The following is a 19,267-nucleotide window of genomic DNA, read 5'->3' on the forward strand; positions in this document are numbered from 1 at the left end:
ATTATTCTTTACAGTTTATTAAATACATGCAAAGGGAAGTCATGAAAAGCCATCAAAGATGATCTATACTTCTTGTAGGTTTGCCACACAATGCAACTCTGATCAATTACAACTGATTAAGAAAGATCACTTGCATCTGTCACATAAATGGCTCATGGGAAGAAATGGAAATAAAAATCTGTCAGCTCCCTCATGTTTTCATACCTGTTTTGTGAAGCAGCACAACAGCTGATCACTTCCCTTCCCCCACCCAGAAAAGACACTTGAAGAGAACGCGAGTCTCGAAATTGTCTGTTGCTTATTAATCAAACAAAAGGCAAATGAGGGAGCAAGGGAGAAGGTGCATTTTTTTTATTCATCTCATTTATTCACCTGACTGCGAGGGTCCTGATGGTGCATCAGAATGCACAGTGCCTGCCCTGCCCCACTGACGCACGCAGCCACCCACCCCAGCACGGCAGCATTTTAAACAGGCAGTGCAAAAGGGACCCTCCAACAAATGCAAAGCCTTTGCCAGGGGAATTCGGGAACAGAATCAATGGGAAGAGAAACCAAAAGCCTGTAATGGAAGCCAAGGCAAGGCTTCGTTCCCCTTCCCACGTTACAAAGTCATTTCTAAAGCTCTGCTTGAAAACTAAACAACGAAGAAAGAAATACTTGGGGTCTTCCACTTAAAAAAGAAAAAAACTTAAAAAAATAAGAACCTATAAAGTACTACATTACCCATTTAAAAAACAAAACAAAACAAAACAAAACCAAAAAACAACTGTCAGGCAATGTAACTTTTGTCAACTAATCTTCTGAGAGCCAGCCTGTATGATATCAATGCATTAACTTGATTTCAGTCAGCTGGTAAGAGTCTCATTTATAAACATGGAGCTAGAGCAGTGAGCAGAACGGGCATGGCAGAAATCCCGATAACCTCAGTGTGCCGATTAGAAGAAATCTTGATTTATAAACCAAGATCATTCATGCAAATTCAAACGGATAGTTACACTTATCTATTGAAATCAGGCAATTGATGGAAAGAGACTAAACAGAAAAACAGCTACTGAAAAATCCGACAGTTTTGAAAATTATGAGAGCTCTTCGCTAATGGATTTCCTAACCCCAGTAAGTATGATTCACAAGAGTGGCAGAAGCAGCATGCTAAGCAACCACGACATCACCACAGCATCACTAAGGAGTATTTCCTTTAAAGCTGCATAAATAAATATTAATCTACCTGCAATTTTAGAAAGGAATTCTTCACGTGTAATATAGAAAGAATTTGTTTTGTTCCCGTTTTCCCTCTTCCTTATACCATTCCCTATGAAAGCAAAGTCCAGGTTCTTTCCTGCTTTCCGCAAAGCATTTGTTAAAATGGCAGGGAAAAATGTTTCATTTCAGAAGATAGATCTGAAGAGAATCTAATTCAAACATCAGCCTCATGCTTTAGTATATGAACACAATTCAAGTGCAGTAAATGTATGTACACAATTCCTATTATGAAATACTTTATTATAAAAACACTTTCCAACACATCAACCTTAGAGCATCGAAACTGACAAATGCTGGTCACAAGACAACCAGATGTTAAAACTTATCCCGCTATAAAACATTTAAAAAAAAACAGGATAAATGCAAAGCTTCAGATGTTTCACGTGGAATGACAGAACAAGATCAAAAGCTGCTGCAGAAACGTCAGTGCCCACTGAAGCAAATGTTTCCAGGCAAAAGATGCCTCTGAATATTCTGGATTATCACTAGGCTGACACCACTGCGGAGGTCTCAGAGTACAGACTCTCCTTCGAATGGTTTTGGTGCAAAATCCAAGCCCCTTTCTTGTGAGCACCTTTACAGTGGCAATACCTACATGCTTATCTATAAGGCCAGGGTGACAGGGACCCAACAGAAATGCCCATCCCTCTCTGATCTATCCTGATGCACAGTCTCAATCATAAAACCTCATTTTTTTTACTTCAACTGTGCACCCAAGGCAACCCTTCTGTTGCACTCAGACAACAAATGGTTGCATCAAGCTTATAAAACCCAAATGAGTTTTGGAACTGGAAGCTTTAAACCTCCGAGCATCTTTACAACTGCTCAGCTTGACAAACGCTGCTCAACATTGGCAAGAACACTCATCGAAGCGAAAGCCTGTGCCTGGCAGCCTTGGCACCGGGGATGGAGAGCCAGGATGAAGAACTATCTCCTCTTGTGTGTCGGGTACCAGGGTCCCTCCTGGGAAGGGCACCTGAGCCGCAGGCCTGCATCCCCCTCCGCGGGAGGCAGCACAAGCTTCACACTTCGCTTCCCGTCTAAATGTTGGCATTCACCTCACCCCACACACCCCCCGAGCCCCTAGTTGCAGAAGTAGGGCTTAATACTAGAGAAGGGCAGAAACTGAGGTCTCAAGGCCAAGGTCTAGCAACCGGGGACCAAAAGAGACTAGGAGATAACTCTCCCCTCCCACATCTTTTAGTGTGGGGGAGCACCAACACCACCCATGTCGGCTCTCCCTTTGAGGTCGGGACTTGCGCACCTCACCAGGATGCTCCCGGCTCCCCCTTCCGCGGCAGGAGCCGCGGCGCGCTGGCACCCCCGGCCGGAGAGGCGGTACTGCAGACCCCTCCCACCCGCAGCCCCACACGGAGGGGCCCCCGCGGAGGGTGGCGGAAGGCCGGGGCGGGCAGGGGCGGCCGCGGAGGGGCGCGGGCTGCTGGCGGCCGCAGCGCGCACGGCGGCGCCTCTCTGCTGCACTGCAGAGGCGCCATCTTCTCGCGGCTCCGCGCCGCTCGGCACCGGCCCGCGGTGGGAGGAAGAAAAGGAGAAGGGAAGGAGTGGGACACGGCACGGCTCGGCCCCGGCCGCCGACCCCTCCTCACGCAGCCCCGGGGCCGCCCCGGCAGGGCCCCTGCGCCAGCCCGCGGGGAGCTCCCCACCGCCGCCCCGCACACCTGCCTGCGGGTGCGCCATGGGGGAGGCGCTGCCCTGCCCAACCCCAGCAGCACCCCCCCAGCCTGGCTCCGCGGCCCCCGCCCCGCGAGGAGCTGCCGCCGGGCCCCCCGCCCGCAGCGCGCCCGCACGCAGGGAAAGTTTCCCTTCCCAGCCCCCGGCGGAGGAACCCCGCGGCGGAGCCGGCGTCCCCGCGGGACGCGCTCGGCCCTTCCACCGCACTGCCCTGCCCGTCGGCTGGCGCCGATGCCCCGACCCCCGCCCGCCGCGCCAGGCGGCTCCGCGGGCGGCGGCCGAAGTTAAGGGGGAAGCGGCAGGCAGCCGGACAGCGAAGGGAGCCGGCCCCGGCGGCAGGGACGGAGCCGGCCGCTCGCAGCCTGCCGCGGACACGCGTGGCGGGGGCGGGTGGTGCCAGCCCCCGGCGCTCCCAGCCCGCTTCCTCCTCACCGCCCCGCTCGGCGAGAGCGGCCCCATTGTTCGGCGGCGGGACGGAGACGGCAGCCGGGAAAGGAGCTCCCCGCCGCCCGGCTGCCTGAGGGTGCCGGCGAACCCCGCCCGCCCCGCCGCGGCCGAGCCCCCGGCGCAGGGGCGGCTGCGGGCAGACAAAGCGTCGGAGAAGCGGAGGAGGACGGCAGGGAAGTCCCCGCCGGGCCGCCCCCTGCCCCGCTTACCTCGAGAGCCCGAGCGGCGCCGGAGGCCAGCAGAAGGAGGGCTAAGTGGGGCAGCATCGCGGCGGCCGGGAGGGGGGAGGGAAGGAGGGAGGCCGGCCGGCGAGAGACGGCAGGGTCCGGCTGTAAATCCGCGGGGCCGCGCCGCTGCCGGGGAGAGCGACTGAACTGCGGCGGCACCAGCCGAACGCCGCGGCGGGGCCGGTCAGCTGATGGCCCGGCCCGCCCCCGAGCGGGCGGTGCGGCCCGGCCCGGCCCTCCCCTCCCCGCGGAGACCCCTAGCGGCGGCGCCCGGGCGGAGCAGCGCCGGCGGGCCGGGCGCGGCCCCACCTTTCCCCACGGCCCCATCGCGCCGCGGCCCCCGGGCCCTGCCACCGCGGGGAGACGCCTAAGCGGTGAGGCGTCTCTTCAGGCGCGGGCCCGATGCGGCCTCGGATCGGCTCCCAGGTCAGCCTTAAAGCGGTTGCCCTCGTAGCGGTGGTTCGCAGCTGCAGAACCCTTCTCCTTGGCCGCTTGGGCACCACCGGTAACCGTTTAAAGCCACCGCGTCGCCCTGCCCGCCGCCGCTGCAGGAGGGCCCCCGCAGGAGCTCCGAGGCTTCCGTGCGCCATCACCCCTCTGCGGGGTTGTGTACAGAAATGCAACCCCCATCGTTGCAAGGTGTCCACAGAAACCCCCCAAATCCAAACACCTAGGTGATTTAGAAGCTATTTAACAAGTTCTGTCTTTTCTGGCAAGGTCGCGCCCCAGCCCGGGATCTTCAGTCGCTATCCAGGTGGAGATGATGAGCAAGCACAGGAGGGCTCTACCTGGTATGCCGGAAGCCTAAGCCTCCTGCTCATCAGTGTAGGGAGGCAGCTGTGGTCCTCATGGTATTCCTTTGCCCACTGCTAATTGCAAGATCAATGTGAAATTTGTGGGAGTGCTATCAGTAACAAAGGTACACGGGAGCATTGGCAGAGCAGAGGTTTATGGCAGTTGAAGGAGAAAGAAATAAAACTAAAATGTAGGGCTTTGTCAGACAGCTTGTAATCAGGAGGCCAAAGCAAACTACTTTCTTGGCTCCTCAATAATTGGTATAGTAAACCTGTAAGGAGAGCTAAAAATGAGTATTAGGAGAGTTTCGTGTTGAAACAGCTGCTATTGTATCCAAAATTCAGCGTGACACCACCTGACCCATTCTGCCTCTGACTGGTGGACTCCATGGCAGCATCTCTGCTCCCACCAAGGCTCCCAAGGTGGCAGCTAATGGACCCACCCTGTAATAGGGACCTGCACCCAGGCCACGTAAGGGGCAAGAGGTGGGCATCTCCCCAGCATATGGCTCAGACCAGAAGCCTGGGCTGTGTTGTCCTCACTGCCACTCTCACACCCATCTTCTCTTGCAGTCAGAACTGAACTGAGGCTCCACCGAGGCTCCTGGCCAAAGCTGCATCCGGGTGCAGATGGGTGCTCACATACCAGGGGAGAGCAACCTGAGTTGCTGTGTGCAGGCAGGCTGCAACATGCTGTGGGAGACCCTAGCGCACTACCTTTTACCTCCACAGCCAGGCCCTACATAGTTAGAAGGCTGTCCTTACACCAGTATCAATCTTCTCATGCAAGCAAACACTCCAGCGATGTATGAAGACTTTGGGGAACTGCTTGCGTCATGCTTACTGAATTTGAGAGATCTCTGGCAGACAGATAACAGATGAGGCTCCTCCCTCCCCCCCCAGACATACAGATCTGAAATATATCCAACAAGTGCAATTGGTAGGTGCTTTTAAGAAACACACACCAGTGACACAACACAACCTATAAATTAAAATAAGTTAAACAGCAAAAGTGGCAGGCTTACCTGTAATAATATAATACTGTTATCTGCTTCTTAGGATAATGATCACATGGCTTTGAGGGGTTAGGGAAGGATTTGCTGTGCACATGTGTCTAACTGGTTGGCTTCTAAACTCAGCCATTGGAAAGGCAGTGCCATGGTTGCAAATAAGCAACATCCTGCTAAAGCTGATGGAGGTCATTCGAAACCAATTCTTTCCAGAAACAATGGAGGCAATCAGAAGGAAGCTTTCTGCAAATTCGGGGGGGGAGGGGGAGGAAGATATGAAAATGAAAAATTAGGCTTTCAGATGGGATAGAGGGAAGACCAAAATAGAATTCATATAGCCCTTTTGTTCTAAATTGGCTTGGTAGGTCTTTGTAGTCACTTCCTCCTAGTGCTAAAATCAAACATTATTTCCACCGCTGCTTCTGTGGATGAGCCAAGCCTGATTCCTTCCTCACAATGGGCAGGCTGGAGGTCCCTTCTCCCTGGTGGCTGGGAGTGGGGCAGACAACTGGGATTGCACACCTTGGGGCAGAGCAGGGAAGGTTCAAATGAAAAGGTAGGGAAAGGAAAAGATACCTGAAGACATCTGTAAGATAGGTGTTTACAGCCAGTAAAAACCAATGACAGTATCCAAAATCCAGTGACAATATTTGCCAAGATGTCATGAAGTTAACCACACTGAAAGGTCATAACTAAAGACTCTTCTGAAAGCTGTTTGTAAGGTCTACAAAATTTGGAGATGACTTGCTGATAGGAAACAAAACAGAGATTGTGTCGCATTTTCCACTTTCTCTTTTCAGGATCTCTACATAAGGGCCAATACACTTTTTTCCTTGCTTTTCCTACTTGTCATCTCAGTATAGAAATTCAGTCTTACCAGACCTTGGAAGCCGTCCCACCTGGCATCCAACGAAGCCCACTACCACCTCATAACAGGGTGAACAATGGAAATGGTCTTCCCGAGGATGAGAGCAGCACAGGTTGGATCACAACATGATGGGGATTACTTTAGAATCTAATAAAATGCTTTCGGCATGTAATCCCAAACTTCGATCAGATGTGATTTTCCCTTTAATTGCTGATCTTTGTTATTCAATCTTAATCTGATAACTTTCAAAGTGATGAGCAAGCATGCACATCAAGTTTCATTTTTTGGCCACTTCTGTGCTCTGCCTGTGCATGTGCAAATGATGTTTAATATTATTTTACAGCCTTTCCATTTTAATATATTACCTGTATGGAAATGTTGTTCAGCCATACAGTTTTCTCATTGAACACTCATGAAGCAAGTGGACCTTATCCACAAATGCTGGTATTACTCTACAATAGGCAATAAAACACCTCAGCCTGCTTCATAACCTAATAAATTTCAGTGGTAAATAAGTGAAGAGGCATTTCACTCCACCTATGTTTTGTTGCCACACTTACCAAAGCAGCACGTTGTCGGATCACATGTATATTTTGTCCTGAAGAGTCCTTTCTTTTGGTGGAGAGAGGGAAATTTTTATATTCTCCAGCCCCCCTCCCAAAATAATATCTCATTGAAGGTGTTTATTTGGGGAAACAAAAGCAGTATCACAACCCTTGGAACATTCTTCAGTTACTTTTAAGCAATAAACCTGCCCTTAATGCTTCCACAGATCTCCCAGCAGAGAACTGTAATCGAAGAATTCATGTGTGGTTCTGAAGGGGGACAGGCAGCCTGTGGCATGGACACAATGACAGCATTGCCAGATATCTGCAAGTAAGTGAAAGTGGTTTTGTAGAATACATGCAATTTACCAATGTTCACTGAATTTCTGATGGTGGATGCTTATGTCAATAAAATTAGTGTTATTAGTCCAATTGTCAGCTGTATTTTTTTTTATTAGGGACAGATTTTATTAGGGACAGATACAATGCTACAGCCAGTAGTTTCATGGAGAAGATTTCTCCATTTGCTCTCAACTCTGAGGAGAGGGCTCCAAGTTGGCAAACTTGGGTTTTGGTTCAGACTTTGATGCTGACTCACTGTCTCCTTCTGGAGTTGCTTTGCTTCAGTGCTCACCATTTTCCTCGCTGGGGATAACACATTTTCTCTGCTTTTGTGATTCATAGAGAGAGCAGAACAAAGCGCTAGGGTTAGTGATTCTGAGTGAACCTCTGCAGCTTAAAGACTTGGACCCTACTGAGGTGGCACCTTCTGTGTAGTCCCAGTTAAGAAGTTTTTCTGTACTCTGAAAACTACTACAGCAGAAATTGCCAGATTTATTTCAGACAACTCCAGCAGGAATCTGTATTTTCAAATAGTACAGAATTAATTTTAATGGAAAACCTTTAGGTATTATGCTACACCTTGAACCACTGCAGGTATAATTAATCTGCTGACTGTCATGCAAGTGTCCTCTAGAGACATTTTTTTTCCTTTGGAGTCAGTCTGCAGCCCTGAGAAAGAGGCTCTATAAAGATTAATTCAAAATAGGAAGAGAGAGATTCTACCTAGTCAACCCTACACAAGTACATGCTGTTAGCAATGACAATAGATGTGGATATGATTTCAAATAGTGAACAGTTGATCCTTGTCTGAATTCTGCAAAGCACCTTCAGTTTTTGGCTTTTACCGATGCAGTACACAGTTAGGTAGGCAGTAGCCATAGCGACCTACTCAAATGCAAATGATTTGTTCTGCATAGCACAGAAGTATTAAGAGTAGATGGTATCTACTGGAGCAGGTACACAATACAAATGGTAGAGCCGAGTGACTAATGAAATCACAGTCCAGAATCCCAGGAGTGCTCAGCCAAGGAAATGAAATGGAGATGCAAACAACAGTAATTGCTCCAGTGATTAGGATGTGAGCATACATCGACATCACTCCTTACCAAACAGATACAGTGTTATTACAGCTTCTCCCTCCGTTGACAGAAGCTACCGTTGCTTCCTGATGGTGTCGGTAAAGAAGAGATCTTCAGGATGGCTGCTTCTTCATCTGATTCTGTATCCCTGATGTTGTTTACCCAATTACTACATAATGCAAATATTCCTAGCAGAATCAGGGCTAAACATTTAATGTTCCTTTTTTTTCTCCCACTGCATGCACTGAATCTTCCTAGATATTTTTGGCCTCATGCCTCATGTGGTCAATTTACTAGTAAAGTATTGCAGGTGCAGGCTTTCTGGTGGTGTTTTTCCGCACTGTCTGAAATGCAAACAACTCAATACTAACATGCTTCTCCCAACAAATAAAAAAACCACCCTACAGTACAACAGGCCAATTTCTTTTCAGGCAAGTTGTGTTTAGCATTGCTCAGAGGACAATCGGCATTTCTGAAAGATTAAAGCAGGCCCTTGAGAGCATCTAACTCTGCAGGAACTCCAGAGCAACTATGCAAATGATACTTAGCTATTTGCACCCCTGTAACTGAAAGTTATAATGTGCTTTTTGCATGTTATGAAGGCCACCAGATGAGCTGGTTATGGTCCTCTCAGCCTCTTTTCAGCAGCTTGTTCTACTGTGATTTGTACTCCCAGATAAAACAGCATTGCAGTTTGTGGTGTGAATATCCCAAATCATTAATATTTCACAAAAATAGAGGCAACTAACAGGATGTATTTGATTTCTCTCAATATCTGAGTGCACTACTAAGCTTTTTAAGCACTATTCAGAAGTGATTAAATCTTTCTTTTCTTTTTTTCTTTTTTCTGTTAAAGATTTACTTAGGTTGTTTATCCCCTCCTATGCTTCCCTGGTGCTTTGTGCATCTCTCCACAGACATAGCTCTAGAGCTTTGTCCACATCAGGTTCCTCTTCATGGGATCTAGTTCTTCTGCAGCTTTGCCCAGAGCTGTCCTGCTCTCTGGCATCTGTCCAGCCCTCCCCAAAGACCAGGAACCCCTGAACTTTTGGGTTCTTGTTACCTCCTCTTCCATAGTATGAGATTGAGCATATTAATACACACCTTATTTCCCTTACAGACTTTGTACATGAGAGAAGGGTGTGGCTGATACATCAACCAACTGCATGGTAGTGAAGTTATTAAACAAAAGTCTTAGTATTTTTTAATTGGTTTCCACATTTTCCAGGCCACACAAGCCTTCCATGGTTGGTTGAATGGACCCCAAGACAAAAAAGAGGTGGCTAGCTGGGCAAAAGAAGCGGTTAGACATGGTGCTTTGTTTCAACACTCTCTTGGAACTGAAATAAAAAACAGAAACAGGAAATTTAGCAGATGGTGTATGCGTTTATATATATACATAAAATATATCTTCGATTCTAAGTTCAGTTAACTGAAGACATTTGTACAGAATGAGAAAATACATTGTTATTTTGATTCTTTCAGCATAGCACCCCAGATCCTAAAATACCTGCTAATTGCTAACACAGCAGGTTGAGATGCTCAAAGACCCAAAGACAATGCTTTACTCCATTTAGCTGAAGGTGTCAGCTAGTTTGCAATGGTGAAATTAAAACCAATAAATTTAAGAACAGTAGTGGACCCAACTTAATACAGAGCATCTGTTTGTCAAGAAACTTTAACAAAAGCATCCCCATTCCTCAACTTACTTACAGGAGGCTTAACTCACCACATAAATTAGCCTTTCCTCAACCATCCCTGAAGAAAAAAAAAACCACACTAGGTTTTCTGAAGGCTGCGGAAACCTGAAGCAGTCAAGAGAAACTGTTCAGAGGAAGTGAAGTCTGAGGCCTTTACATTACAAAATGACAAATTCAGCTGGAACACAACTCCACCGATATTCAGCAGGTGATAAGGAAGTCCATGCAGCCATAAGCCTGCACTTCAAACGTGGACAAAAAGCACCCAATCCAAGAAACTGTTACATGGGTATGATTCCAGCAGCAGCTGGGTGTGTATGTGCCACAGGTTTCTGCCATTTCATTCCCTATACAGCCATTTGAGAAACTAAAAGCATTACCTGAAAGACTGTGGCTCCAGCTGGAGGGATGGAAATGGGAGCTATAAACAACGGTGACACTGCTGTAGCCCCAGATGCTCTCTCGGTAAACAACTGGTGCTTTCTCTCTGACAAATGGCATCACCCTCCACAGTGCCGGTACATTTGCATTCCCAGTGCCATGCTGCAGCAGCATGTGTGGTTGGAGGAGTGGGAGGCAGAGGCTAAAGTGTGCATCTGTAACTTGCCGTTTGTAAATTCCTATTAGGAGACTGTGAAAGAGTGTCACGGAGTAGCCTGTGCAGAACAAAGACAACTTCATTCCTGTTACCAAAATCTGGTAGTTTTTTCCTCAAGATCTGCAGTTCAAGCCAAGTTGTAGACCTGAAAATAAAGGAAACATTTGCTTTAAATTAAAAGTAATGCTTCTAGGACCTTAAAAAAGCTAGGCGTGTGTTTGGCAGGTTAATAAATGGTTAGAATGCTGGTGCCATAGTCAGGGGTTTGGCTATTTAGAACATGGGGCTCCATTTGGGAGCCCAGATCTCCTGGAGGCTGGTGGAGCTGGTCTGACAAAGAAGGGGAAGAGCTGTTTTGGTAGGAGGCTTGCCAGGCTGGTCAGGAAAGCTTTAAACTAGATGTGTTGGGGGAGGGGAGCATTGATCCATCCCAACATTCCTGGTCAGTTGCCAGCACCTGTAATAAGTGCTTGGAGCGATGTAGAGATGTTCCAGCTGCCCCAGCCATTGAGTCGGCTGCATTTGGAGCTCGGCTAAGGTGCCTCTATACAAACGCCCGTAGTATGGGGAGCAAGCAAGAGGAATTAGAGATGTGTGCAAGGCTACGGGAATATGATGTCATTGGTATCACAGAAACATGGTGGGATGGCTCCTATGACTGGAGTGTCAGAATGGAAGGTTACAGGCTGTTTAGAAAAGACAGGCCAGGCAGACAGGGAGGGGGTGTTGCTATCTATGTCAGTGATAGGCTAGAGAGTATGGAACTCTGTCTGGGGACGGGTGATGAGGTAACAGAGTGTTTGTGGGTCAGGATCAAAGGGAAAACAGCAACAGGGGACATTACGGTGGGGATCTGTTACAGGCTGCCTGATCAAGAGGACTCTGTGGATGAAGCGCTCTACAGACAGATAGGAGCAGCCTCACGCTCGCAGGCCCTGGTCCTCATGGGGGACTTCAACTATCCTGACATCTGTTGGAGGGACGGTACGGCCCGGCACAAGCAATCCAGGAGGTTCCTCGATTGTGTGGAAGACAACTTCCTCTTTCAAGCAATAGAGGAGCCGACGAGGAGAGGTGCCATGCTTGACCTCGTGCTCACCAACAGGGAGGGACTGGTTGGAAATGTGACGCTCCAGGGCAGCTTTGGCTCTAGTGATCACGAGATGGTTGAGTTTGAGATCCTCAGGACAGTGAGAAGAGAGTGCAGCAAGCTCACTGCCATGGACTTCAAGAGAGCAGACTTTGGCCTCTTCAGGAACCTCCTTAGTAAGGTTTCATAGGATACAGTCCTAGAGGGCAGGGGGGCCCAAGACTGCTGGTCGGTATTCAAGGATCACCTGCTACGTGCTCAAGAGTGTTGCATCCCGACTAGAAGAAAGTGCAGCAGGAGGGCCAGGAGACCTCCATGGATGGACAAGGAGCTGCTGAGGAAACTTAGAGGGAAAAAAGAAGCTTATAGAAGGTGGAAGCAAGGACAGGCAGCCTGGGAAGAATATAGGAGCATTGCCCGAGAAGCTAGGGACCAGGTTAGGAAAGCTAAGGCCCAGCTAGAATTAAGTTTGGCAAGGGATGTAAAAGATAACAGGAAAGGATTCTATAGATACGTAGCAAATAAAAGACAGACTAGGGACAATGTGGGCCCTCTCCAGAAGCTATCAGGAGAACTGGCTACCATGGATTTGGAGAAGGCTGAGGTTCTTAATGACTTCTTTGCCTCAGTCTTCACCACCAAATGCTCTGACCACACCACGAAAGTCTTGGAAAGCAAATGCAAGGACTGTGAGAATGAAGACCTTAGGCCCACTGTAGGAGAGGATCAGGTTCGAGACCATCTTAAGAACCTGAACGTGCACAAGTCCATGGGACCTGATGAAATCCATCCACGGGTCCTGAAGGAGCTGGCGAATGAAGTTGCTAAACCACTGTCCATCATATTCGAAAAATCCTGGCAGTCAGGTGAAGTTCCCAATGACTGGAAGATGGGTAATATAACCCCCATTTTCAAGAAGGGGAAGGTGGAAGACCCGGGGAACTACAGACCAGTCAGTCTCACCTCTGTGCCTGGCAAAATCTTGGAACAGTTTCTCCTGGAAAACATGCTAAGGCACATGAAAAACAACGAGGTGGTTGGTGACAGCCAACATGGCTTCACTAAGGGGAAATCCTGCCTGACCAATCTGGTGGCCTTCTATGATGGAGCCACGGAACTGATGGACAGGGGCAGAGCAGTTGACGTCATCTACCTGGACTTGTGCAAAGTGTTCGACACTGTCCCGCATGACATCCTTGTCTCTAAATTGGAGAGACATCAATTTGATAGATGGACCACTTGGTGGATAAAAAACTGGCTCGATGGCCACACGCAAAGAGTTGTGGTAAATGGCTCGATGTCCAGTTGGAAACCTGTAACGAGTGGTGTCCCTCAGGGATCGGTGTTGGGACCGGTCCTGTTCAACATCTTTGTCGGCGACATGGACAGTGGGATTGAGTGCGCGCTCAGCAAGTTTGCCGACGACACCAAGCTGTGTGGTTCGGTTGATACGCTGGAGGGAAGGGATGCCATCCAGAGGGACCTTGACACGCTTGTGAGGTGGGCCGATGCCAACCTTATGAAGTTTAACCAAGCCAAGTGTGAGGTCCTACACCTGGGTCGGGGCAATCCCAGGCACTGCTACAGGCTGGGCAGAGAAGAGATTCAGAGCAGCCCTGCAGAAAAGGACTTGGGGGTGTTGGTTGACGAGAAGCTTAACATGAGCCAGCAGTGTGTGCTTGCAGCCCAGAAAGCCAACCGTATCCTGGGCTGCATCAAAAGAAGCGTGACCAGCAGGTCGAAGGAGGTGATCCTGCCCCTCTACTCTGCTCTCGTGAGACCTCACTTGGAGTACTGTGTACAGTTCTGGTGTCCTCAACATAAAAAGGACATGGAGCTGTTGGAGCGAGTCCAGAGGAGGGCCACGAGGATGATAAGAGGGCTGGAGCACCTCCAGTATGAAGACAGGCTGAGAGAGTTGGGGCTGTTCAGCCTGGAGAAGAGAAGGCTGCGTGGTGACCTCATAGCAGCCTTCCAGTATCTGAAGGGGGTCTACAAGGATGCTGGGGAGGGACTCTTCCTTAGGGACTGTAGTGGTAGGACAAGGGGCAATGGGTTCAAACTTAAACAGGGGAAGTTTAGACTAGATATAAGGAAGAAGTTCTTTACAGTGAGGGTGGTGAAGCACTGGAATGGGTTGCCCAGGGAGGTTGTGGATGCTCCATCCCTGGCGGTGTTCAAGGCCAGGTTGGACAGAGCCTTGAACCACGTGGTTTAGGGCAAGGTGTCCCTGCCCATGGCAGGGGGGTTGGAACTAGATGATCTTAAGGTCCTTTCCAACCCTTACGATTCTATGATTCTATGATTGTTGGCTTCCTACATTTTTACATGCTGCAGAGATTGCTAATGCCTCCTATGGTTATCATCCAGAGGTAAATTTATTTTGCAGAATAAAATGTACGAAGGGGGAAGAGGAGGAAGCTTCAAAATATTGCATCCTTTGCTGAGTCCTGTTACGGACCCTCCCTGCAGCTGTAATTCACATTTGCCAGGCGAGCTGACTCAGTGTCCTCAGAAATTTGCACTGAGGCATTTTCTCATATATTAGCTGGTGCTCGAAATAATTTGGCTAGGCTAATATGCACACATGAGAAAGTGCAGATCAGATTACTTGGTGAGACAGTTGATATTGTTCTGGGACAAGGGCAGGTATCATCTCACATGGTCTTGAAAATTGGCTGTAGCGTGGCTATCAGCACTTTGGTATCATGGACTGTTATTACAAAGCATATTGCACAGTGCAGCTATGCAGATTAGGTGATCATCAAAATATAAATGAACTCTTCCAAGAGATTAGTTTCTGTAGAGTCTCATAGTAAGACTGAAATCACAGATGAGAGGCCAGGAGCATAATAAAGCAGCTGCACAACAGCACAGGAACAGACATGCTCAGTCCATCTAGGAATTGCAACCATCTTTTATAAAATACTCACAGTATTAGAAGCATGAAAGTTTGATCACCAGCCCATAAATCAGTGAGTGCAGGAGCTTTGTAATGGATGGTTTTGTGCCAAAGAAAGAGGCGGGGGGCAATTGCAATGAAGAACTGCAGACTGTTCTGTGTACAGGAGTAATGCCATCCTTTCATATTCTGTGTTTTGTAATCACCCCGCAATTTCTCTCAGTAAAAGGATTTTTAAATATTTCTGCAAGTTGATTTGGCATACATCTGCCTTACTCCTTTATACACACGCACGCAAATAATAATAAAAAAAAGGACGTATCTTTCCTTGACTTACAGCCCAGACACAAAAACATACTGAGAGTAGGACAGTATATGAAGTTTCCTTCCCCAGAGCAGAATCTGTGAGAGGTGCTCACTGGTTCCATTGAAAAAGGCTATAAAACTAGACTTTGTGTACTGGCAACCTAAAGCAAGACTCTTCTCATCATCTGTTAACACATAATGTTAATTCAGTATCCCAACCTGCTCACACTGGGTGCGGAGGGGTTGGACACGCTGTGCCTTCTGCCTCAGCAGCCAGCGGGGCCGGAGGGCTGCAGGGCTGCCCCTTCCCTGCCTTTGGGCTGGGGCCTAGGCACCCAGCACCTGCGCAGCTCACACAGCGTGTTTGTTCAGGGACCCATCGGCAGAGGTGTGAACGTCAAAATATTCATTGTAACAGAGATGCTGACATTATTCTTTGCATTTTTTTAATGAGCTACTAGTGAAGCGTTGAAAGTGATGTGGCTGCTTTTATATTAGCATGGAAATACACGGAGTTAAAGAGGATCAGTGTCATGTTAGACATTTCAAGAACCATCTATTTTTTTCATTATAGCAACACAGTGCAGCAGAGAGAACAGATTCTGACACCTACTTATGAAAGCCTATCTTTGTACACAAAAGACCTCCCTGCAAACTAACTCTGGGTTCACTTTATTGTGAGCTACTGCACTATGTAATCATAGAGGGAATCAGATTAAGCTCTAAAAGCTAAAATCCAGCTAAAGCTCGCTAAGTTCTATTTTCAAAAGCACTTAGTCGAAGTTGACTTAATTTAATTTAAAGCCACATTTGAAAATGTGAGAAACGACTCTAAAATCACTGAGGTTATTTCAAATAAATCACCTGACCTATTTTACTTACACATTCATTGCCCCAAGTGGAGCCTCAATTGTTTTTCCAATTAAAAAACAAAACTGCATTTTTTAAAAAGTGGCAGGCAGTTGTACAGCACAGCTGAGGTGGCAAATATAGCTGTCATTTACTCTCAATTTTGAACATAATACGTTCAGGAAACCTCATACAAATTCAATTTCCAGAGACAGAAGGAGAAATTCTTACGGCAGAGTAAATTAATGAAAAGTTCTACTAGAACTAGCAGATTAGCAAAACATAGTGCGAAAATATTTTTATCATAATAGCTGTACAGTATATCTACTAAACCATGGCTATAAACCTAAATATATTGAAAATAATAAACAGGTATAAATACTGATGTTCAGCCTCTGAAGTCTCAAATTAAAAAAAAAAAAAGATTTGCAGGTAATTAAGCTGATAAATCAAACATTATTGGGTCCAATAGTTAATTTGTTCCATTTGGCTTATTATGTTTTTTACACCAAATGTAGTAGAGCTCTTACTGTCACACTATGAAAGTAACTATTCCTTCACCCTCCTCCCGGCTTAAACATTATATCTATGCCCATAAATTATTTCTATACATGATTATATTAAATATATATATCATATACACATATAAATATTTATAACATGATACACTCACTTTGGTGTGTTTTTTAGCTACAGATCTGTTAAGGTAGTTATTGATCTAGATCTGTACGCCTAGATGAGAAAAACGGCCCTGACCCCCAATAATCATGTGGGCTGGTGACAGCAACACATTAGCATTGCAGCAGCGTTGGCAACATTCAAAACTGACTGAATTGTCACTGATCACTTAATCTGATGAAAAATGTTTAAGAAAGCAGGACATTTGTTGTACTTACTACATGCTTGCAGGCTGACCCAGGCCTCATCATGATCCACAAAAGCCTTTTTATTAACTAGCAGATACCAGATAGAATTTGGAAGGAACAATCCTACAGTCTTCAGTTCATGTCAAAAAAATACTGAAGATACTCTGGTGCAATTCCACAGCCATTTAAACCAACCTGTGTGAGGGTGACCCATCCCTGCTTTCAGCCTGGCTTTTCCACCTTCTGTCTTACTCCAGCACCAGTATGTAGGTAATGAGTCCATTCAGAACTGATTTGGCTGAAACACACACTTAATTTTTTTGGTGAGATTTGTTTGTGTGGTCATCTCAGCCTACGTAGGGTTAAACTATCATGGAATCACAGCTCCATTCTTTAGGAAACATTCTGAATCTAGCGTGAAAGACACACTAAAAATCAGTGTGCTTAAATTACCAAAATGTGTACGTCCATGTACATGTACATATATATGAATATAGATATATAGGCATAAGTAGGAATTACTATGATTAAGGATGCTTTTTTCTGTTCTTGCAGAAGTGCATCAGCTATTGTCTTTAGCCAGATGTTAATGGTATGTTGCTCAAGCTCAAATATAAATTACCTAAATTCCTTCAGATATCTGCATTAAAAAATGAAAAAAGGACTTATGTGTAGCAGCAAGGATACAAATGGCTGGTGTATTTCCAACACATTTCAAGTAAACTTTGTGAGCTATGTAACATGTCGTAACAGCAGCTTGAATTAAGCAGCAACATCCGTAGGAAGTATTTGACTTACTCTGTGGTATGTCTCTGCCTGTGCAGACAAGGCACCCATGTTAAGGATAAAATGTGGACTGAAAATATGGTGACATATTTAATTAAATGTTTTGACTTAATTTCTTCAGGATTATACATGGGCAGCACTTCGTCAAAATGATGCTTAAGTTGTGCTTTTCAAAACTGTTCAGAGTTGACATAGTTCTACTCCCAAGTAAAAATCAGTAGGAGTTTTATTGCTGACTTCCACAGAAGAGAAGCCAACGTTGAGCGCTTCTGAAAATAGCTTTCCATCTGTATATTTATTTAAATGAATAGTAGAAATAGGAACTGAAAAGATCAGGCTTTTAATTTTAAAAGTTAAATATAGGTTACTACACTAGAAAATAAAACACAAGAAACACAAGTCAAACTTTAACACTTTTTGCTCTCATTAATGGAAGGAATTGAAGGAATGGGTGTCAAACAGCTCCATTGCCCCAGTGACACAGCCCCAGGATTTCTGAGCTCATTAGACACCACTGACTCTTTACTAATGGCATTTCATGCTTCCAGTGGGCAGACGAGGACTCTAACACAGCCATCTAGAAGTTAGTCCTGGGTAGTCAGCCCCTCCCTAAAAGAAATTATTTTATCAGCCAAGGTACTCAACCTCACTCTTTTCTATGTTCAGGTAGATTTCTACTTCCCATTTTCTCAAAGTGGCCCTTCTCTTTTGCTGCTGAATATGGTTGCTTTCGGTAAAGGAATATCACTTTGTGACAAATAGCTGTTGGCACTGAGCCATCACAACATTTACTGTAGTCAATATTTAACATATGAATAATCCTAGTGACTGCGGCAAGGCTCTTGGAAGTCTTGAAGGCTCAGTTTTGAACAGTGGTGCAGTGCAGGAAAGAGTACCTGTGTGACACTGCCCTCAGGAAGTAGTAAGAAGCAGCTGTGTCTAAGGGAGTTGGTTGTTTATCTCCCTCTTGTCTAGGGAGCGAGACAGCTTGAAGAAGCTCTGCAACCAACACTAGTGTTTCTTGCTTTCAAGTTCCAAGTAGGCAAAGCAGTTAGCTCCAAACCAAAGACCCAAAGTCAGTGCCAGATATAGACCCAGGAAATCTCAGTAACACCTAAGTAACAAAAGCCAAGTACAGTCACAGCCTCATGATTTCTGATTCTTAAGCTTAAAATACACCAGGCAATAGAGGAAATAACCCCTTTTCTTTTTGTTTTCTTTATCCTTTAGTTTTTTCAATCATAGCTTTACATTTAAGTATCGCTTTGGGGTTTTTTTTTTTTGTTGGTTTTACTTATTTTTTGGTTGTTTTTTTCTTCAGTGGGAAGTGCCTGTTGAAGTTCATCTTTTTCAAATAAGAGAGAAGTCCAGAGACTAAGAGTCTATCCTTAAGTTTTCATTGGATCTTGATGGTGGAAGAAAAAGTCAAAGCGACTCAGTGACATTTGAGGGATGGGAGGTCAAACTGGGTCTCTATTTCACCCAAAGCAGGATAGCAATTGCTATTGTCTACTGCTTTTGCAGCTATTTTTTAATGTGTTGCAGATCAACAATTATCTACTTAGAAAAGTAATATTGTCTCTCTTTATATTTGGGATGCATATTCCTGTTAAAATTTTGGTAAGACATTTTCTGATTTTACTTGGGGTTGGTTTTTGCCCTGTGTAATCTCTGACTTTGTGACTATTCAAACATGCATTTAAACACAAGATTATTCAATGGCATTAAAGTCTGGCATGTTTTAAGAGTTTTTTCTGGTCAGAGGTTTGAAATCATTGCTGTACTTTGTTATATTACCCAATTCAGATTTAAGTACGTCCTTTACTGATTTGCCAACCCAGGTGGCACCTCCAGTATTATGTTTTGGTTTGGTTTTCTTCTTTTCTTTAAATAGATCTTTAAAAAA

At 46.1% G+C, this 19,267-nt stretch overlaps 1 protein-coding gene across 2 annotated transcripts in view; it reads right to left on the reverse strand.

The window, feature by feature from the left end:
- Positions 1 to 4,095, reverse strand: part of APP (amyloid beta precursor protein) — a 216,363-nt gene extending 212,268 nt beyond the window's left edge. For both annotated transcript variants that reach the window (XM_030477303.1, XM_030477302.1), the window contains exon 1: positions 3,609 to 4,095. In XM_030477303.1, the coding sequence (XP_030333163.1) occupies positions 3,609 to 3,953 (345 nt within the window). In that variant the 5' untranslated portion in view covers positions 3,954 to 4,095. The remainder of the gene's footprint in view (positions 1 to 3,608) is intronic.
- Positions 4,096 to 19,267: the final 15,172 nt, after the last annotated feature.

Source organism: Strigops habroptila, chromosome 2, assembly GCF_004027225.2.
Source record: "Strigops habroptila isolate Jane chromosome 2, bStrHab1.2.pri, whole genome shotgun sequence".
NCBI lineage: Eukaryota > Metazoa > Chordata > Aves > Psittaciformes > Psittacidae > Strigops > Strigops habroptila.